We start from the raw sequence: 22661 nt of genomic DNA on the forward strand, positions 1-22661 counted from the left end.
AAAATAAAAACTCTTTATCGAGGCTTTTAATTTAAAAAATATCTGGAAAGTTCTTCAATATAAGCAGCTGCAATAGTAGTTTCACTTCATCGTCATTACAACTACAAAAAAAATAAAAAATCACCAGTAAAAATGTGTTTTTCATTAAAAGTAATCATAGTTTTGCACTCCTATGATGTTTTTATCAGGATTTCTGTTTTGATGATGAGACTCAATTTCAAGTTTAAATATAAAATGTATATACGTGTTATATAAATACAAAAATGTATATGAATTGTATATAAATATAAAAATAACAGATTTCACCGATATGAACGTAGACTGAGAATGGCGTCATGATTGGACCAATGGCCTGTCAATCATGCTCTATGCATGCTGCAGCCAATCAGACTACGGGATTTTGTCACACAGCCAATCAGAGGAGAGGAAGGCGGGTCATTAAACCAGGAAACGACAGGACGATAGATAATTTTCTCAGCTCCGTGACGGAGTTAATTCTTTAATGTGGTTAAAAATACAACTTGCAATGAATGTTACCTAAATCTTCGTCTCTGCTGCTGCTAATTTAATAATGATTGTACGGAATCTAATCCACCTGCGGTAATGAGGCGTTCACGAACTCTGCCGCTCTCTGATTGGACAATCCTTCACACACCTGCAGCAGGACACTATGGACGAGCTGCAAACTTTTATTTACTGGACTTTCAATCAGAGCAGGAGGTAATAACTAAAGGTTTTTTTTGTCCAGGAGTATCTGCAGATGAACTTCATTAACAACTAAAGGTAAGAGTGCACGAGTCAGTCCGGCAGTATGCAAATTAGCCACGTGCAAACCCCTTGGATATTGAAGGTATTTTGCACACTGGTTAAGACCATAATAACATTTTGAAATGTGCGTCACATGGCCTACAGGGAAATGCTGCCTGTTGCTTCTTTATTAATTCAATCTTTTTACAATCTTTAAGCTGGACTTAGCTTTCTAGAAGGCCCTTGTTTCAAAATGTTCATGCAATATTCAAAATGTTGGGTTAACTTTAGAGTTTGTGTGTCAGTGGGGTTTCCCAACTGTGGACGTGCTGCATATCTCTAAATTTATTTAGAAAAAAATTACCTAAACCAAGAGATCAGTAGTAAAATCCACCGACCTCACTGTTCGTCAAGGATTTCTATTATGATGGTGAGTTAGTACAATTTCATGCCAATATCAGCTCACTGCAGCATGTAAAGATTAAAATATGTCTTATCTTCTAGTTTATTTTAGCAACAAAATTCAAAGAGAAAATACAAGCAAATAGAAGAATTTGGTTATTTCATAATCATAAGTACTTTATTAATTTTACTAAAGCTCCACAAAGAATAAAAGAATGTTTAAATAAAGTTAAACTAGTTACACTATCAAACCCTATTTAACCATTTATCTGACTATATTTAGAACCAGGGGGCCTTGTTGAAGTCTTTTTACTTCACTGCTACTTCTTCAAACTAAAACACAGGAGCTGTGGTTCTTTACGTTTTGGCTTCACTGCTCCACTCGGATTGAGATCAACCTGGGCTGCATGTGACTCCTCAACTAAAATGAGTTTGACCCCATTGAAATCGCCTCCACCTTCACTTCTTCCTCCACGGGCAGCACATCTGTCTGGCCTTGGAGAGATAGAACACTGGAGCTATGAGCACACCGAGCTTTGGGAAGAACAGAGACGCTTTAAAAACGTCACACATCAGCTGATCTACAAGTTTGGTCCAGTAAAAGATGTAGAGGACTGCAGGCAGCATGAGAAGCACGGGCAGGTAGGACATCAAGGTGGGCACCACCACAGCCAACACGTTCCCCATGGCCTTCCTCTTGAGGGGGGAGTCGCTGTGAACGGGACTCTGCTGCCGCAGCGACCAGACGATCCCGCCGAGGCAGGCGAGCATGACCACGAACAGGAAGGAGACGACCACGGAGACCGAGACGATGATGTCAGCTATGTCTGCCAACACGCCTGTGGGGGTAAAACCTCATCAGGTTGTTGGTTCTTCTACAATGCATTTTGTATTTTGGCCAAATCGGCAGATTCAGGCCCCGTTCAAGAGAAAACCGTGTTTTTATGTCGTGGTTTCAGAAAAGTTTCACGTTTACATGGCAACATTTTGAAAACCACTTCCAGAGATGCTGAAAAGGGTGTAGTTGGCATGTAGGGCCACTTGTGGGTGCTGTTGGTTGTTTTTGTAATAAAACCACAAATACATGAGCGCAGAGAACAATACGCTCTAAACATTAACAATGGGAGAACACAAACTTTTGACCCAGTTGGATAATTGTTTTCGGTGACTGTCAAAATAAAACTACCAAGTCCCAGGAGGAGATTATACACGGGCAGTCCTGACTCCCTGGAGGAAAGTTGTTGAAGTTCATCTACTTGTACATGCACAGAAGAACGAATCACTGTGGCCTTTTTGGACATGCTCAGTAGCAGCGGTTTCAAAAAGTTGAGTTTTCTGGCATCTACACAGTTTGCACATAGCTGGGTATTTACAAAAACTAATATTTTCTCACCAGATTGTTTTAAAAAGAACAAGTCTCCCTGTCTGCATGGCATGCAAACAGCAAGACGGAGTTTCAAATGCAGCCAGAGCGTATTATTTCTCACCTGAAGGCTCACTCGACGCTTACCTGTGGCAACACAAAAGGAAAAGGTGACGGCCCACACGACGGCGCACACGGCCGCCTTGTACTCCCACTTCCTGACTCTCAGGTAGAGCACGGGCCGCATCACCGCCAGGTAGCGCTCCACACACATGCAGGCCAGCAGCAGAGGGCAGCCGATCATGTTGAAAATATCGAATATGTTCCGGGCTTTTTCCGATGGGGTCTTGGCGTATTCTGGAAAGACGAGCGATGACATGATTGCAGCTCAGAAAGAGTCTTGGATCGTGAAGCTGGTGGCCAGTGTCCGGGTCGTCCCACCTGTACCGTTGCGCTCGTCACCCTGGATCTCGTTGAAAATCAGGCTGAAGGGCATCATGGTCAGGAAGAAGAAATCCATCACAACCAGGTTCAGACCAAAGACCTGGAAGGAAGCAAGTACAACACCAAAAAGTAATAGTGAAACGACGAGGAGCGTTTTAGACTGAATCCCCGTCCATTCGGCACGAGAAACATCTGCTTCCACACATCAATGAAAGTACTCAAAACAATGGAGTACAGATACCAGGCCTATAGGCGGCGCTGTAACGCTGCTACAGAAAGACACCAAAAACATAGAAGAAGATAAAAAAAACTGAGAAATGAACGAATCTGACATCTTGTCGTGTTAAAGCGGCGAGCATCAGAAGCTCGATCTGCAGCAGGTAGTCCGCCATGTTGTTAAGTGACGTCATGGGGTTATAGGTCGAGAGGCGGGGCCATGACGACATTTTCAGCAAATGTGCATCTCGTCCATCCACACGTCAAAGCGACGGCGGTCAAATTTCTCGACTCTGGAACCTGTTTTCTATATATTTTTTTTAAAAATGCCGTGTTGATGATCGGACAGAAAACGAAGCGGTTGTATGAAACGGCGTCGTTGTGTGGGCGGGGTCTAAAGAACGCCAAAGATCGAGGCTCCTTTCTCAAGTGCAAACGGAAAACTCTCCTTGCCTAACGTTGCTAACGGCGCCTGGAAACATTTTAAAAACAGGTCTCAAGGTGGAACTTTTTCAAAATGCTCCGTCTGTGTAAACGGGGGGGAAACACAACTTTTTGAAAATGCTTCTACTGTACTTTTATTTTGACAGTCGCCGTAATAACAATTCAACTTGATCGTCTGTCTTATCTTGGCACTCGCTATTGTTAATCTTTATAGCGCATTGTTCTCGTGTGTGTGTGTGGTTTCATTACAATAACAACCAGCAGCACCCACTAGTGGCCTTACATGTTAACTACATCGTTTTCAGCATTTCTTCAAATCTTGGCCATGTAAATGCAAAACGATGCATTTTGACTTAAAACATAAAATGTTGACGGAGGAAGAACACGGCGGATTGTCGTCACTGGACTAGATGGTTTAGAGGAAAAGAGAAAACACTGGACCTACTTTAGAAGCTGAGAGAGAAGTTCCTTCTTTCAGAAACAAGAGAAGCAGCGCGGCGTTGGCCAGCACGCCGGCGATGAAGATGAAAATGTCCACGTCGTTCCAGACGGAGCCCAGACCCTTCTCATTACACTGCCTGATGATTTCATTGATGTACTCCGACTTCAAAACGTCCGACGGTTCGTCTGGCTCGGTCCTCGACGCCATCAGATCCTGTGGAGTCGAACAAACAAACGATCTCAGGCTGCGGTGGACGTTTCTCCTGAAGGCTTCACCTTGTCCACCTTGTCCACCTTGTCCACCTTGTCCACCGTCTCTGGGTTCAATCTCTGATTATTGTTTTGAAGTAAATGTGACATTTAAACAACAGACACATTCAATCAAATGCTCTTTTGGGTAATACATTAGTTTATAAATGTACTTTTAAGGTAATGTATGATTTAAAATCTTAAAATCATCATGCAACGATCTTATTAATCCATATTTATTTCACCAGAAGCCAAAGCTAAAGCCTCTGACCTGCTGGTAGGTCTTCTTCCTCTCCACCAGCAGGAAGCCCCTCCAACCTCCACCACATGCAAACTGACCCGGCGACACAAAACAAATGAGCAGGTGTTTACAAGCTGAATGCAAACAAGCTTCTCGCCTGATTGGATAACGTGACGGAAAAGGTGACTGTGTGTACAGGTGGATTTGAATGTTCTTGGCTCCTCCAACAAGCCGCTGTCCGTTCTGTGTTTCAGTCACTCAAATGATGGGACACTAAAAAAAAAAAAGAAGAAGCTTTTTCTCCTCAGAAGTTAGAAATCAAAATCAAATAAAATGTTTTTAGTGAAACTCACCTCTTTGGTCCAAATTCAGATTTATTTTCAGTGACTGTCTTTCTCCGCCGTCCCATCACCTGATCCAGGGTGTCAAACTAACAGCCTGTGAGCTAAAATGATCCACCGAGCAAATAGTTAAAATGTCAAATAAAATATTGATTCTTTAAAAAATAATTCTTAAGCGTAGCAGACACGACACCGAGACCCGAGCTGAGATATCAGTGATGCTGTCATGAAACATGGCAAACTGGCATTAACCTCAAAGCCAAAACACCCAGAATGCAACAGTTATAGGACAATGTTTTATGGACATTTCATTGTATTTTGCATTAAAATTGACTTTATATTGTGATTTCTGTCAGTTTGGTTTGGTGAAAATAGATATTTATATTATATAGCCAATCAGAAATCCTCCTCCCACAATTAGGCAGCTCTGCTCTGGCACATGGCACCACCAGAGGAAGTACTTCCTCCTCTTCCCAAGATGGGCATGTGTGGGCGGAGCCAGTCCAGCTCACACAGACACAGCAGATTCTGAATGTAGCTCCTATGATCCAATATTCAAATGAGGAAAATCAAGGAGGAGCTAGAAACTTAGAATACTGAAGGTTTCTGGACCGACCAGACCAGGAGGAGGAGGAGAACAGGAGGAGGAGGAGGAGGAGGTGAACAGGAGAACAGGAGGAGGAGAGGAGGACAGGAGGAGGAGGTGAACAGGAGAACTGTAAACTTTAAATCTAAAGGGTATTATGGCACTTGTTCTACTCAGGATGAAATTATACTGCATGTGGCCCCTGAACTAAAATGAGTTCTGATCATTTTAGTTCTGACTTCTGATCTAATTTGCAAGATGCAGTTCAGTTTTATACAGGATGTTAGTGAATTAATCGCTATGAGAAGATACTTTAAAACCCTTCCTGTTTAATGTTTTATTCAAAATCTGTAACCTCATTGTGCAAAAGATTGCAGCAGGTAGAAAATGACACTGAACCTTCTTATATCTTGTATACCCACATTTCTCTCTGTCACAAAACGACGGTTCCTATCTGTCTTTAACTATAGTTACACATCTTCTTATCTCCTGTTTTCCATCCTCCATCATCCTCCGGCTGCTGGACTGGAAACACAAACTGAACACAAAGACGCCGTTGAACTAAACAAAACAAAAATCTTTATTCTCTGTCGTGGCAGTCGTGCCGCTGTACAAGAAATAGTTTACAATGAAAGACGTATCTAAGACTGTCCAGTACGGACGTTAAAAAAAATAAAGTGCGTATTAATTAGTGTTCCTAATAAAGATCCTCTATTAAAAATAAAATCCCTAAAGGTAAAGGGGCATTGCACAGAGTTGTTGCTATAGTTACAGAGAGACAGAAGGTCCGGAGGTTTCTCTGTACGGCTGCTTCAGTTCTTAAACATTAGGCTCATCGCCTGAGTCCATCAGGGGCTCCAGACGCCCCCCCGCTTTAATCCGTGCTCCTTTGTGAAAATACAGCCCACTTCTTCCTCTGGACATTTGACCAGCTGACCACAAAACAATCAGAAATAAGTTGTTATGGTGTTATTACACAGATTTTAATCAGTGTGTTTGCTACTCATTTCTATTCTCAGTGTTTCTGCCCAGCGGGGAAAGTACCAGAAAGTACATAAAGGGCCCCGTTTACACGACGTTTCAAGTAAAAACGCATCGTTTTTGTGTGTTTTCGTTTCAGAAAAGTTTTGCTGTTTTACATAGCAACGATTTGAAAAACGATTCCATTTCCCACAAAAACGGCAGAAATGCTGAAAAATATATCGTTCCACCTTCGGAGCCGCTCTCAAACGGTTGTGTTTTCAGTGGCTCCCTGGAAGTTCTGCGTTTTCACTTGGAGCCGTCGTGTTCGTGGGCCCTAAAGTAAAAGCACACATTTCTCCGAGCTGCCTAAACATGTTATTGCAGTTTCATCGAGTGAATTCCCCGACCAGCCACAGGAAGTTGTCTGAAGGTAGCAGGATCTTTTTTAAAGACGACCTTCTAGAGGAAGTGCGTCGCGACAAAGAAAGTTCCCTCGCCGACTCCAAACAAGCGAAGTTCATGAGTCATGCAGGAGGTCCGGGAGCTTCTCCACCGTCCTGCTCTCAGACCTTTCCAAACTCGCAGGACGGAACCGGGATACGAAAGAGTCAAAGTTCTCCACGCGTCTCCAAAACGCGCCTGTGGTTTCCTTCGGTCATTGAGTCCGCTCAGGAGCACGTAGTGGGCGGAGCTACTGCCATGGCCGCTGCGGCGGGGGGTTGGGGTTGGGGTAGATGGGGGCGGGGTGCGGGTAGGCGGGCACGGCCGTGTTGGGGATGGGCGGGTACGTCGGCGTGGGGTACTGCGCCATGAGGTGCGGCTGGTTGTGGGCGGGGGAGGAGGCGGCGGAGGAGGAGGAGGGCAGGTGGAGGTAGAGCGGGGCAGAGGGGGCGGAGGGGGCCGTCGGCGTCGGGACCCTCTGCAGGACGACGTGGGGGTACAACTGAGACTCTGAGCGGTAAAGTCCAGGCAGGGAGGCCTTCAGTAAACTCTCCTGGCTCCTGGAAGAGAAACGCAACAGGTGAAGACCAGCAACCTTCCACATGAAGACTTCAGAGTTCCACCAGTTTACCTCTGGTAGCCTCTGTTCTCGTACCCGCCCAGGCCTCCCGTCAGGTAGAGCGGGCTGTCGGGGGCCAGACGGGGGTTCATCCTCTGGGAGAGGTGGAAGATCTTGGGCGGTGGGAAGGCCTCCCAGTCGCCCTCCTCCCTCTCCAGCCAGCACTCGCTGCGACGGGCCGAGCGTTTCTCCCTGCGTCTGAGGAGGAAACGCCAGAGATGGTTGTTCTGTACGAGTAGCTGGACAAGAATTAGTCCATGTCCTGCTGGGACTCGGTAGTTTTATTTTGACAGTCACTGTCATAATCCAACTCGGTAACTGTAATAACAATCAGACTTGCTGGTCTGTCCACTAGAATGTCTGTGTTCTCCTGTTGGTAATGTTTTGGAGCTTGTTGTGTGTGTGTGTGTGTGTGTGTGTGTGTGTGTGTGTGTGTGTGTGTGTGTGTGTGTGTGTGTGGTTTCAACACAAAAACAGCACCTACTAGTGGCCAAACATGACAACTACGTAGTTGTTTTCAAACTACAATTTATTTTCAAAATGTTGCTGCGTAAACACCAAATTTATCCAAAACAAAAAACAGTTTCTTTTCACGTTGTGATGCAAAGAGCCACAGAAAACACCGGGAAGCCTCCCGTCTCCGGTCCTACCTGCTCCGGCCCTCCTTCTTGGCTCGGTCCCGGCCGGATCGCTCCTGGAGGCAGCAGATGAGGAAGGACAGTGACATGGCGAGGATGACGATGCCACTCACCACCGAAGCCAGGACGGCCACTCTCAGTCCTCGGTCCTCTGGCCGGGGGATCGCTGTGGGAAAGAACATGACGACAAAACATCCTCACCAATCAGGAGCTTTAAAAGATTTATGTCTTTATATTCTCTCGTAATGACATTGGGAGTATGTGATCAGCGGGAGGTTATAGTGCAGCCTCAGGAGAGTCCAGGTTGCTGGGACTGAAGGCTCCATACCTTCGCAGACGGGCAGGTAGTTGCTCCACTGTGGTTTGCCTTTCCTGACGTCGCAGTGGATTTTGTCGCTGCCAACCAGCTGGTATCCCTCTCTGCACCAGAACGCCAAAACGCTGCCGATGGAGACGCCGGTGCCGCCCTCCACGTAGAAGGAGCCGCGGCGTGGAGGCAGGACGGGCGTGCAAGACAGACCTGGAGAGAGAGAACGTGTAGGATGACCAGGCTTTATCAACGGCAACAAAACGTGAAAATACATGATTCTTGCATTTCTGTTTCAGGGGAGTTTCGCGTTTACACAGCAATGTTTTGAGAATTATGTCTGTTTATGTGAAAATGGCAGAAATACTGGAAACGATGCAGTAATATAGACAATATATCCCCTAAAATAGTCATTTGGAATGTCATTTTTAATTAAAGAAAGAAAAAGTACATTAAAATATATTCTTGTTTCTCGAACATCCATGATGTTCTGTTCCCATCAGTTAAAACACAGATGAATTCCATCTTTGGCCACTAGGGGGTAGTGTCTTTACCTGTCTTCAGCCATTTCTATTGGCACACCTGGCAAACAAGGTCTTTATTCTAAAAACAGATGTAATCCATCTAAATATAGTGATACAATATTAGTGTATTGGTTTTCTTTAATGTCACAAAGGAAAAACTAAATTAAAGTATACAGTATTTACTTATTCACTTATTTAGCAGTAGCTGCATGTTTCTTTTAGCTTTTGGTGTTTTAGTCTTTTTAATTCTTCATGTGACCTGATGTCTTTTCAGAGTGGAAGGTTTCGACTCCTTTGCTCTTGGTGTGTTTGAAGCCTTCCCCCTCCCTCCTCTGCCGTCAGGCGGCGGCGCTGCTCGCCACTCAGTCTGCCATCGCGCTGCGACACTGACGTGAACAATCACTCCGTCAGACTGACGGATGAAGAGCACTATTTTTATCCTCCTCATGCCACAATAGGCAAATACCTCGTGCAGGTCTCATGATGCAGCGGCTATTGTTAGATCACGCTTCAGGGGATTTCTGAGCCTCTTAGGAAATCTCACAGAAACATTCATGATTGCTCAGATTATACCACCTCTTTTTTTTTTTTATTCCTTAAAATGTTTTCAGTATTGTTCCATAGAGAGACCGTCTCTGGCCGGGACTGTTCTGATGACTCAGCAATTTCTGCAGAGATGTGGAGGTTTGCAAAGGGTTTGAAAGGTGTGTGTGTGTGTGTGTGTGTGTGTGTGTCTGACATGCCATCCAAGCATAAGAGCCTGTGAACATACAAGCTGCTCTCTGCTGATTAGGGGCGACAGACGGGAGGATTTCTGCAGAGACTGTGAGGGAGAGGATCCCGTGATCCTGTGTGAAGATGACAGCATCCCCTCCCTCCCTCACACACACACACACACACACATGCAGGAATGCACATCGAGGCACACACACCAGACACGTGCGTATTGGGTACAGTACAGAGAAACAACTTCCAGCTCACTGTTTTTTTTTTTTTGAAAGCCTTTCTTTTTCCTGACGTGATAACAGCCACTAACTCGGCGTGGAGCCGTCGGCTGAATAACTCCAGTATCCAACATTAACGTGCTTCACGATATCACTCCAGCGACGGCCACTTCTTTCCTGAGGCCTCGTTTACACAACGTCTGAAGAGGAAAACTCCACGTTTTGTGCAGTTTTTTTTCAGAAAAGTGTCGCGGTTACACGGCAACGTTTTGGAAACGACGTTCCTTTGAATGGAAACGGCAGAAACTGGTTTTCATTTTGGGCCTGCTGCTTGTAATGAAACCACACTCATTCAGAGAACAATAATTATATATAAACATTAACAATGGGAGAACACGGACATTCGCATGGACAGAAAACCAAGTTGGGTTGTTATCAGGGTGACTGTCAAAATAAAAGCACCAAGTCCCAGAGGAGTATGGACCGGGAGTCATCACACCACGGAGGCTGCCATTGTTGGTATTGTCCACTTATTTGTAAAAGAGAAGTATTTACTCTGGCTGTGCACAGTCGCAGCTTTTCTCCGTCTACATGTGGAGACGTTCTCAAAAATAGTTTGTTGTTCCAAGTACCAACGTCATGAACCAACACAAAACAAAAGTTGTGGATTTTCATTCAGAAACATTGTCTTGTAAAAGAGACGTAAGATCCTGGATAAAACATGACGACTTCACACAACAGATTTCAGTTTGCAGGTGGTTTACTAATAAAAACACGTCAGTAACATCCTAGGAGTTTGTTCTCAAATATATCGACGCTTAACATCAAATAAATCAGAATTTTCGGTCACAGACTTGCAGTGAAAGTATCTGATCAGCGAGCCGGCGGAGGATAACAGCAGCATCTCTTTTCATATGACAGACGTGTTCCAATGTAGTAAATAACATTAAAAGTTTGACATTAATCTATTTAAACACCCTAATATTTTATATTCATGATTTGCTTAATATCATTTTTCGGACTCAATCCTCAGTGTGTCAGTAGATCAGTTCCACATTTGTGCTTTTCTTTGCTTTAATACTTTATTGCAGGGTTTTATACGATGATATGCTGCCTGTAGAATGAGTATTGTATTAAATCACTCCAGTAACGTGATCAGAACAGATGGAGCCTCAATTAAACGTACAAGCGTGTCATGCAAGGCGACGGCGAGCTGAAGTACTGTGACACTCTGGCAGGTGGGCTGGACGTCTCCTCACCCTGAGGGTCATCGCCGCAGCAGGCTGGTCTGGGAGCAGGATGACGGCCGTGACAGTGTAGTGGTGTCGCGGTTAAAACCGTCCCCTCGGGGTGTGACCTTCACAGGCCCCCCCCCCCCGTCGTCAGCAGGGACCGGCCCCGCGCTCTGAGAGCCGCTGGGAGGAAAATCCAGTTTCGCTAAGAAAATACATCTTACCCAGTTACTGTTTTCACTGGCTAGAACTTCTCATGCTTCACTATGGAGTCACTATCAGTCACCGTGATAACAATCCAACTTGGTGGTTTTAGTTTGACAGTCTCCGTGATAACAATCCAACTTGGTGGTTTTATTTTGACAGTCACCGTGATAACAATCCAACTTGGTAGTTTTATTTTGAGTCACCGTGATAACAATCCAACTTGGTAGTTTTATTTTGAGTCACCGTGATAACAATCCAACTTGGTAGTTTTATTTTGACAGTCCCCGTGATAACAATCCAACTTGGTGGTTTTATTTTGACAGTCACCGTGATAACAATCCAACTTGGTGGTTTTATTTTGACAGTCACCGTGATAACAATCCAACTTGGTGGTTTTATTTTGACAGTCACCGTGATAACAATCCAACTTGGTCGTCTGTCCATACGAATTGTTAATGTTAATAGCTTATTGTTCTCTGCTGCATGTGTGTGTGTGGTTCTATTAAAAAATAATAATAATAAATCCCCAAAACAGCACCTCCTAGTGGTCCTACATGGAAACGGCATCATTTTCATAACGTGTAATATAAAAACTATGAATTTTCACTTGAAACGTTGCCAGATATTTAGTCATTGCTTTTTGCCTCAATCTCACACACAGCCAGTTCTGTCTCTGTGATGTCCTGATGGATGTTTGTACTCATAGTTTTTATACCTGAACAGTTGAGGCAGACGATGCACGAACAGCAAAATTCGAATAAAAACATTTTTTCAGGTCGGCTCAACAGTGAAATAATTCAAGTTTAACTCAACAGTATGCACGTAAAATGTGACATGTAACTTAAGAATATGAATTTATATTGGTTTCCACATTCCTGAGTCTCCTCTGTGATAAACATGTGAATATATATATATATAATGTATAATCCTCTCTTTGTGTGAGAGAAGCAAACGTCTCACTGAAATTAGCATTTGAATTCGCGCTATGATATTTAATTAAAGTGAGATGGATTATCAGAGATCGATCAGCTAAAAGATATGAGACCTTTTATATAAATGGATCATAATCCGTTAGAAAAAGACGTCACTAAAACTGCACTGTCATCTCTTTTATGTCCTCGTGTGTTTATTAGCTGCCATTGAGCTTGTCTGTTTTCATCTGAGCCTCACTGGGATTCATATGGAGTCTTATTGTGTCTATTAGAGAATTAGTCCAGATTTTAAGAGAGACTACGACACTATTATCTTGTCCCGTTTTATCCATTATAGCTATTTTCAATAAGCAAACATGTTTTTTTACTACTTCCGTAATGTAATAACTTACAACATTGACATGATATTATCATCAGATGTCTTTTTACACTCTTGGAAAGTTATTGCATAAAAGATGAGCATGTGTGGGCGGAGCCAGTCCAGCTCACACAGACACAGCAGATTCTGAATGTAGCTCCTATGATCCAATATTCAAATGAGGAAAATCAAGGAGGAGCTAGAAACTTAGAATACTGAAGGTTTCTGGACCGACCAGACCAGGAGGAGGAGGTGAACAGGAGGAGGAGGTGGAGGTGAACAGGAGGAGGAGGTGAACAGGAGGAGGAGGAGAACAGGAGGAGGAGGAGAACAGGAGGAGGAGGACAGGAGGAGGAGGAGAACAGGAGGAGGAGGAGGTGAGAAGGAGGTGAACAGGAGGAGGAGATGAACAGGAGGAGATGAACAGGAGGAGGTGAACTGGAGGAGGAGGAGGAGAACAGGAGGAGGAGATGGAGGTGAACAGGAGGAGGAGGAGGAGAACAGGAGGAGGAGATGGAGGTGAACAGGAGGAGGAGGAGAACAGGAGGAGGAGATGAACAGGAGGAGGAGGTGGTGAACAGGAGGAGGAGATGGAGGTGAACAGGAGGAGGAGATGAACAGGAGGAGGAGGAGGTGAGAAGGAGGTGAACAGGAGGAGGAGATGAACAGGAGGAGATGAACAGGAGGAGGTGAACTGGAGGAGGAGGAGGAGAACAGGAGGAGGAGATGGAGGTGAACAGGAGGAGGAGGAGGAGAACAGGAGGAGGAGATGGAGGTGAACAGGAGGAGGAGGAGAACAGGAGGAGGAGATGAACAGGAGGAGGAGGTGGTGAACAGGAGGAGGAGATGGAGGTGAACAGGAGGAGGAGATGAACAGGAGGAGGAGGTGAACAGGAGGAGGAGGTGAACAGGAGGAGGAGGAGAACAGGAGGAGGAGGAGGTGAACAGGAGGAGGAGATGAACAGCTCTTTAAACAAAGAATAGAAGTTCTTAAGCTTCCTCATGTAAAGAAACACTGAGAAACTGACTTCTGAACAGTCAAATAAAATGTTGAACATATTAGTAAATATTGTGTTTTTTGAGGAGAAGTTGAGGTAAATCTCACCTCCGTGTAGTAAAGAGAGAAAAGGAACAAACTGAAGAAAACCCACAGCTCAGTCGATTGAATATGTGTGATGGCTTTTCTGTTGTAGCGCTGCTTTGTCTCCCGAGGTTGGCTGGATGTACAATGGTGTGTGTGTGTGTGTGTGTGTGTGTGTGTGTGTGTGTGTGTGTGTGTGTGTGTGTGTGTGTGTGTGTGTGTGTGTGTGTGTGTGTGTGTGTGTGTGTGTGTGTGTGTGTGTGTGTGTGTGTGTGTGTGTGTGTGTGTGTGGACCTCATGTTGACTCTGGGCTCTGTTTGTTCAGGCCTGGTCATTCAGTTCCAGTCTCAGGAGAAGACATTCCTCAGTCATCGGGCAGAACGCAGGTTCCCAGTCTGGATGAGGTTGCCAGCACGGCGCTCCCCACACAACCCTGAACCTGGCAACCCGGGACTGGCAACCAAACATGTCAGCCTCCCTGCTTGTGTCTGTCAGGGAGGCACTAACAGTTTGTGATTAAATAAAGATTAAGCTTTCTGCATTAAACATTCACATGCACAGGAGTGAGCAGATCAGACACACTGGAAACCGTGACTGCATGTTCCCATATGAGCCGCCTCTGTGCAATAGGAGCTTTCATTTACTTTTAAGCTTCACGAGCACCACGTTTAGCCTGTTTAGCGCCGCCTGACCGCGAACAAACAAGCGTCTCAGCGTTTCACATCAGGGCAAAGAAAACGTCTGTTTTCCCCGGATAAACAAAGCTGGAAAATAAATTTGATGCTTAAATCTGCAGAGAAGTAAATGAGAGCTGGCAGACGGCTGCTGGCTTCAGTGTGTTGATTTGTGTGTTCCCATCTCTCTCTCTCCCTCTCTCTCTCTCTCTCTCTCTCTCTCGTATCACCAGCGATTACCTAATCCCCTCAGGCCCTCCACGTGTGGTCAGCCCATATTTTATACATATATATTTTTGCTTTTAAACGTGTGAAATGATCCAAACGCGTCTGAAGCAGGAATGTCTGCTCAGTCTAGAGATCCCTCTCCTCCAGCGTCACTCGGTATCAGAAACACCTCCTGACTTTTCTTGCTGACCGTGCAGAAAGTTTTGCGCCGGCGCCGAAAGGAACCGGCTTCGTCCGTTAACAAGCAGCTTTATCTGGACGTGGCCGAGGATAATCTGTCCTGTTACAGCAGGATGAACTAGTGAACCACAGGCGTCCCTGGATGAAGGCAGCTGGAGCTCAGAGCTTCAGTTCATCACAGGAAGAAATGAATATTCGGTATTCATACATATATAACATGTTCTGTTCAGTTTTGAAGAAATTCAACTGAACATGAAGAGTTTTATGGTTTTATATATATATATATATAAAACTTTGTTTGTTTGGATGATGAGGGATTCGATGTGTTGTGGTTTCAGAAGGATTCAGGATCAATGAGGTGATCAAACATGTTTTAGCTTCACTCTTGAGCAGGTTTCATGTCTTCTGTACATAAAAATGTGTTTTAATGTGTTTAGGACTGAGGATGACTGTGATAACGTGAATCTTCTTCTTTGACGTGACAAACCGTGTTAACATGAAATAGGAAAAACATTTTTGACGTGTCCGCTGGTGTCTTCTCTCAGAGTCTTTCTCTGTCCTCCGCCCGTCTGAGTCGAGACTCGAGGCTCATTTCAAACTCACTCAGTAACGTCTCGCAGCGAGTTTGAAGCTGTGGGAAGGTAATAATGAAGTTGAGTCGCTGCCAGCAGCCGTACGGGATCGACAGGCAGGAGACGGAGGGACGTCTTTGTCTGCAGCTCGACCGGCAGAGGGACATCAGTGAGTGTCTGACAGGAAAACCCCGGACCTCCCACTGCGTTGGTCCACGTTCACTTTACTGCTGCTCAGCTTCCCTCTGGACCCACGGAGCTGGACAGCCTCGTCCAGAGGACTGCTCTGCATTCATTCATTTTCCTGAGGTTGTTCTGAGGGACTCGGATGAATTCCTTCACCAGCAAATCAGAAAAACTAAATCTGATCATTATTTTAATTGCTTACTTCAGGAAAAGTAATTCATTCTTTTTGAAATCTGTACTTCCTGTATCTTTAAACCGATCTGAATGAAAAGATTTTGATTTAATAATTTGAATTAGTCTGGTTAACACCCATCTATCTCTCGCTCTTTATATATATATATATATATGTACCAAGTCCCAGGAGAACATGAACTGGGAGTCATGACACCACAGAGGAAACTACTGAGCATGTGCAGAGGAACTATTTACCACGGCGGTTTTCAAACTTGGCACTTTTCCTCTGAGGATCGTCGTGGTGTGAACGGGACCCGACTTCAACTTAGAACTTCAAACTTCAGCTTTCTGCTTTTCAACATAGTTTTCTGACCCCCCCCCCCCCTAAAAAAGAACACACATTGCACCTCTTGGCTCCTTTCTGTTTGGCATATCAAGATGCTTCCCTCATGTTACGGAGATAAAAGTTTCTGCACTGCTGGTCAGCAACAAGCCGCACATGGCCAGAAGTAATTGGCTTCAGAATATGTTGTCCTCCTCTCGCTCCCACTAAGAGCAGCTGTATTCCTGAGTGTTGGCGTGCCAGTAACGGGATTTCTCCCACTAAAAATACTCTGAAATAGACAAGGGTAATTGGCTTTGGCCGTAACTTAATCAGATTAGAGGCATTGTAACGTTTCACATTTACGTTTGAGGCTTTAGACTGATTGAGGACTAATCTGCTTATAGTCATCGTGTGTCTAAAGCTGAAGCAGAGTTTTGCCATTTGAATGTGTTTTTTTTTTAGATTTTGCCTCGTAAAGCTTCTCGAACTCGACCGCTGGTTTCACACCACGGCACCCAATTTAAAAACAATAAAGGGGGAATGATTTCCTTGAGCAGTAAAGGGACGTGAGCTACAAATCTACAGCTTGAAAACGAAAAGAATCTTCTCGGCAGAGGAAAAAAACAAACTACAGAATAGACGTGCAGGATTCACGTGAACTCCCGCTCCGGCAGATTAAAGAGGCGGACGGCCTGCTAGGTAACTGATATAGGCCTCTTGTTGGGGGATTAACACTAACATTAACTCTCACACACTCTGTGCAGGTCAATAGGTTGTGTTACCGTGTTAGTGTCAAAGCTCACGGCTCCTCTAAAGCGGAAATAACTGCTGCTCATCGGGACTCTGCCAGAAACCGCTGACCACACCGACAAGGTGAATCTGTTTCAACTCTTCCACAATAATTAGTTCAATCAGCCAAAGGAGCAACAACACGTCTGGATTTTATAAGAAACTCCACTAATTCCTGTTAAAACTTATTGGTTTCAGCCACTTCTGTCTGAATAACGGCTCTTTAGAGTCTCTCACTCTCACTGGTCCAAAGTGGTAGAAAAGAGCCGTTAGAATGTAAAAAGTAGAAAATGTGTTCAAAAGTACAGGAACTTTCTATGATTGCAGATCCAAACTGTCGCTCTCTGATCTGCTCCGGTTTTAAAAGTGACGCTCGTCCCATGATTTTGTCGGTTTTCAGTTCATCCTTCATTTAATATGACACTCTTAATAACCCGTTTTATTTAAAAAGGACTACGAGCTCCACCCAGGACTACACAATAAAGTAATGTTCGTCACAGCCACTGCGTGGTTTGTTGGGACATCTTTAGATTTCATTCAGAAACAGAGCGAGACCTGAGATGTATTTGATCTTTGGCGTTCGATGGCAGAAAGCTGCCCTGTCAGAGTAAAGAAGGACCTTAAGAGTCTTTAGTAAAACCATCAGGCACACCTTCAATAACTTTGACAAAGCTGATATTTAAATGTATTTTAAATTAGCAGCTGGATTATGAACAAAAGTGGAAAATGACATTACTAAGCATGAGATTTTTCTCTAAAAGCTCCAGATTAAACTGGTTCAGAAGCGTGTGAGACGCCCCTGTGGGTAACTTCCTCACTAACAGAGGTCTGATCAATCCACTTCCAGGAACAGCAGAGCAAGGATTCCTGGACAGTCGATCAAGACTCCATATTGACGGAGTCTGAAAGCCCCGACTCTGATTCTGCACTCCCAGGATCAATGTTCCAAACCTTCACATCTACTTAGATGGATTTTAACACTAGTTTTGGGGTCTGGAGGAGACTTTCCAGACTGCAGCCGGTGGATGTTTCCCCGCTCTGGTCGACCTCCGGTCAGGTCTGACAGGAAAAAAGTTTCTGACTTCCTCCTCCAACCCAACGAAGGAACCGTCAGATTCAGACGTTTAATTTTGTTTAGAGCTGCAGGATCACAGACACTGCACGTACAAAACACCTTCTATATTTAACTGGATTCCTTTCTTTGCTATAAATGACACTTGGGGCTGGTTTTACAGTGAAGCGGCTAAAAAAAATCCATAAAACAAAAAAACAAACCAAAACCACTGCGGCTGCTCTAATCAAGTCCCACAGCAGTGAAACAGGCTTAAAACAGTAAACACAGTCTGGAGAGCAGCTTTCATCTATTAATGCTCCAGTCATTCATACTGTCGTGTATACACACACACACACACGCACACACACACACACACACACACACACAGAGTGTATATTTCTGGACGTTCTGTCACAGAAAAGCTCTGGTGTGGCGTAATTCATGCATGTGCTGCAATGTGGCAAAGCCAGCTGATCACCTGTGTGTGTGCGTGTGTGTGTGTGTGTGTGTGTGTGTGTGTGTGTGTGTGTGTGTGTGTGTGTGTGTGTGTGTGTGTGTGTGTGTGTGTGTGTGTGTGTGTGTGTGTGTGTGTTATTAAAGTATAAAGTGCTTATTGCTGCCTGGTCAGACACAGAGCTGCTGTTATGAAATGAGCAACTGTGTTTATTCTCTAAACCTTTAAGGAGATTGGTGTCGTTGGGGCCGAGTGCATCCATTCCTAGTGTGTGTGTGTGTGTGTGTGTGTGTGTGTGTGTGTGTGTGTGTGTGTGTGTGTGTGTGTGTGTATGAGGCACGTGAGGTTTGCATTTTCTCATTTGCTGTGGGCTGTTTGTGCGTACACGTGAGGATATGGGCACTGTGCGTGAGAAGGGGCGGGCAAGGGATGTAAGTACAAATGATAGAAAAGGATATAAACTGAGTGAGAGAGAGAGAGAAAGAGAGAGAGAAAGAGAGTGGAAAGAAAGAAAGAAGAAAGAAGGAGACAGTGATGCAAACAAGGCGCTGCAGGCAGACGAGAAAAAAGCAATTAGCTGAATTTACTCGTGAGTGACAAATAGATCCAGAACAGAGAGAGAGAGAGAGAGAGAGAGAGAGAGAGAGCGAGAGAGAGAGAGAGAGAGATAATGGGCGAATGGAACGAGGGAGTGGAGGAGAGGAGAAAGGAAGCTCATGCTCCAGTAGAAGTGAAGTCGCTGCAGCTTTCTCACTCCTTCCCAGGAAGTCACTCACATCCTCGGCTCTCTGCTCAGATATTCTGATTTCATCCTGAACTTCAACCCAATTTGTGAACTTCTGGCTGTGAAACCAGAGACGGAGGCTGTAATCTGACTGCCGGTCGTGTGAAGTTGTGAACAAACTTCAAAGTAATGTGACGATAGAAACTAAAACTCTTCTACGAACTGCGCTGAGCCACATTCACCCTGTTTACAAGGAAAACGAACAAATAAACATTAACTGATCAAATTAAAACGTTTATTTCCACTTCGCCGTTTAATTATCAAAGAGAGAAATAAGGGACAAGCCTTCATCTTTAGCTCTTTAACTCGCTTGTCCCTGAAATAGAAAACCTCCCTGAAGCCGCCTGACTTTGCTTTTTTAACCATCAAGCAAACAAAACTAAACGTTCATGCAGGTTCATTCTGCTGCACATTGACAATGTCGAGAAAATCCTCGTGACAGAAACACTCAAACACTCAAACAAGCAAACACACGGACGTTTACCTGCACAGATTTCACTTTCCAGATTCTTTCAATAACAAAGTCAACGCTTATCGTCTGGTTTTGTGGAAACATTTCCAGTGTGTGAGTAAATCTCCTCCTGGAATAGTTTAGTGCTCAAACACAAAGATTCAGGATTCCCCCGAGGTCACTATGAGGTGTTAAGGAAATCTGGTTTTGTCTCATAAAGAATTGTGTGTAATTTTGCAGCCTGTGTTTCAGCACTTTTGGAACCTCTGTGCTACTTTTTGTAACCTTCAGAAGGTTCCTACGGTGCAGGAAGCAGGAGGATCTTCCTCAGAACACTTCGGCCTTTAAGAAGCTCCAGTCCGACTTCATAGTTTGACAAACTCCTGGACAATCATGCAGAGGTTGTACGGTGACTTTGTCTCTTCTTGCAAAAATAATGAAATAATATTGTCCTAAACTTTTGAAATCACAGTCTGATTCCTGTGTTTTCTGTTTCCCTGAGGTTTTTTACGAGGAACTTCTCCTGACACAAGGTTGAAGGAGGCTTCAGGTCAGGAAACAAACAACATTCCGTTGCAGAATCACTTGTATATTTATTGCAAATCCTTCTTATTTACCAAGGAGTTATAACGCAAACTGGAATCCACATAAGAAGGTGGGATTATACAGATTGAGTTTACTGGTATGTAACTGGTATCAGTGCAACTAAAACCAAAACTTCTCCACTTCCCAGAACGAGATCCGGAAAGCAACTTACTGTCAGTTCATCATGTCACACAGCTCACAGTGACGGACTCATGAACACCGTTTAAACACTTTCATTAGTTAGGATTCGACTCCAGGTTCAGCTGTCAGGCGTACCGACCTGTGTAGTTGTTGGTGGTGCTCTGAGTCTGCATCGCCGTCGGTGTCTGAGTCTGTACGTCTGCCTCTGTGTCTGCCGGCGTCTGGGCTTCGGTCTGCAGGTCGGGCTGCAGCGGCGCCGTGTAGCCGGTCCACTCCTCCGGCCGCGGCGTGACGCTGCTGCTGCTGCTGCTGCTGCTGCTGCTGCTGCTGCTGCTGCCCTCCGAGTCCCCGGTGCTCAGCGTGGAGCCTCCGGCCAGAAGCAGAGTGCAGAGCAGGGGCCACAGCAGCATCCAGAGCCGGAGGCTCGCCGGCGGCGTCTTCACTGACATGAGTCCAGGTAGAGAGGAAGAGCTGGAGGAAGAAGGAATTCAGAGCCTCATGGCGAGGCTGCAAAGGAGGTGCAGAGATCCTTCAGGGGAAAGTTTGCTGCCGTCTTCTGCTCGTCTTGGTTGAACTTCTCATGTCAGTCCTGTGTAGGAGAGAGGAGGAAGCCCTCAGTGCTTCTGCTCATGATGCTGAGCGGCGAGGAGGAGCAGCAGAGCGACTGCAGCCTCTGTTGGTGTCTGTGTGTGCAGATATTCTGGATCCAGCTGTAATCTGCCTGTACTCTGCTCACTTGCTGTTGTTTTCACTCCAGCCTCCTCCTCCTCCTCCTCCTCCTCCTCCTCTCCCGTCCCTCGTCTCTCTCTCTCTCTCTCTCTCTCTCTCTCTCTCTGATCTCCAGCTGGGCTGACTGAGCTCTTGCATAACAGTAACTCATTCGCTGAGCTGAGCTGAGCTGTAACTCATGCAGCCTTAAGTCCTGATATTCCTGGTCGCTGCTTTCCCCCTCTTAGCCCCTCTCACCCTGCATCCCCGGACCGAGCGCACAACTACAGGGGGATTTCTTTTGCATGTTTGAAACTGATGATTTCCTTTTTGTTCAGAGGTCAGCAGCTGAAGGACTGACCCCGCAGGTCAAGGGAAAGCGTGTCATTTTGCACAGAGCAAGAAGCAGAGGGTGAAAATAGAACAGGCGGGGTGACATTGCTTCCCCGTGTGTCATTGAGAAGTCAGAGCAAATTAGGCAGAAGCTCCTGCAACCATATAATCAGCACAAATTAAGAAAGGACATTTAGTGAGGAGACTTACCATCATCGCTTTATCAGTTTAGTGTCACAGTTAACCTGAAATGTTGGGAAAAATGTGAGTACCAGGAAAAAAAAAAACCCACAGGGAGAACATGCAAACGCCACACAGAAAAGATCTTTATTCTGATCCTCGCCACTGGACCTCGAGGGGCCCGTTTACACCACAACAACAACAAGAAGAGAAACAACATGACTCCCAGTTTATATTCTCCTGGGAGTTGGTACTTTTATTTTGACAATCACCATAATAACAATCTAACTTGGTCGTCTGTCCACTAGAACGTCTGTGTTCTCCTGTTGTTAATCTTTAGAGCGCATTGCTCAGACACGTGTGTGTGGTTTCTTTAAAAAAAAACAACAACCGCTGGTTAAAAACATTGAAACAACAAGAAAACCTCATTATTTTCAGTGTTTCTGCCGTTTCCTTCTACACGGTCGTCGTTTTCACAACATTTCAATGCAAACGTGAAACTTTCCTGAAACGAAAACGTAAAAACGATTCACTTGAAATGTTGCAGCGTATTAAAAAGTACATGGTAGTTAAATATAGAGAAATAAATGGCTATTAAGTTATTAAAACTGTCTATGTGGCTGGGGGGCTATCCTCCAGTCCACTGTGGGGCGCCATTGTAAGAGTTTCAACGTCTGTAATACTGCAGCAACAGTTTAGCCGATGTTGTCTTATGATTTGCTGTTTTAATGTTTTGAAATTGAAAAGTCTGAGTGAGTTCCTCTGATTTTGCAGGTTGGTAAAACTACAATCTCAGATATATGTTGCTGATATTGTGCTGGTTTGTCAGGAGGTGGAGGTGAACCAGAACCCCCGATATGAAGAGAATCCTCCCTCGAACATGTAAACTACTTCTTGTCCTGTGAAGCGAGCTAAACCTCCGTGTCCACTGAGATCTGGGAAATGAGCCCAGCATCCAGCTGTGGGGTTCTGGATTACAAAGACAGCCTGCGGGAGAAATACTCAGGCCAAGCGAATGCTTCATCGCCACCTCGCACATCACCTTTTCCACAGGAACGACCAGGAAGCCTCGCCGGGGCCGCGCAGGTTCACTTCCTGTCGGAGTCGAGGTTTCGCCGACTAG

At 44.9% G+C, this 22661-nt stretch overlaps 2 protein-coding genes across 2 annotated transcripts; both read right to left on the reverse strand.

Annotated features, from left to right (window-relative positions):
* Positions 1-473: 473 nt before the first annotated feature.
* LOC308127447 (P2Y purinoceptor 1) lies at positions 474-4610 on the reverse strand. The gene is made up of 5 exons (XM_080492500.1): positions 4578-4610; positions 4062-4271; positions 2954-3056; positions 2660-2869; positions 474-1988 (listed from the first exon to the last, which is right to left on the reverse strand). The coding sequence occupies exons 2-5, from the start codon at positions 4263-4265 to the stop codon at positions 1609-1611; spliced, it is 897 nt and encodes a 298-aa protein (XP_080348626.1). The 5' UTR covers positions 4266-4271; positions 4578-4610; the 3' UTR covers positions 474-1608.
* Positions 4611-6032: 1422 nt separating this feature from the next.
* On the reverse strand, positions 6033-21107 carry LOC308127251 (uncharacterized protein). Its single transcript, XM_080492164.1, has 5 exons — positions 20457-21107; positions 8464-8655; positions 8148-8301; positions 7510-7695; positions 6033-7438 (listed from the first exon to the last, which is right to left on the reverse strand). The coding sequence occupies exons 1-5, from the start codon at positions 20764-20766 to the stop codon at positions 7129-7131; spliced, it is 1152 nt and encodes a 383-aa protein (XP_080348290.1). The 5' UTR covers positions 20767-21107; the 3' UTR covers positions 6033-7128.
* Positions 21108-22661: the final 1554 nt, after the last annotated feature.

Source organism: Lipophrys pholis (genome assembly GCF_963383615.2).
Source record: "Lipophrys pholis genome assembly, chromosome: 22".
In the NCBI taxonomy this organism is placed as follows: domain Eukaryota; kingdom Metazoa; phylum Chordata; class Actinopteri; order Blenniiformes; family Blenniidae; genus Lipophrys; species Lipophrys pholis.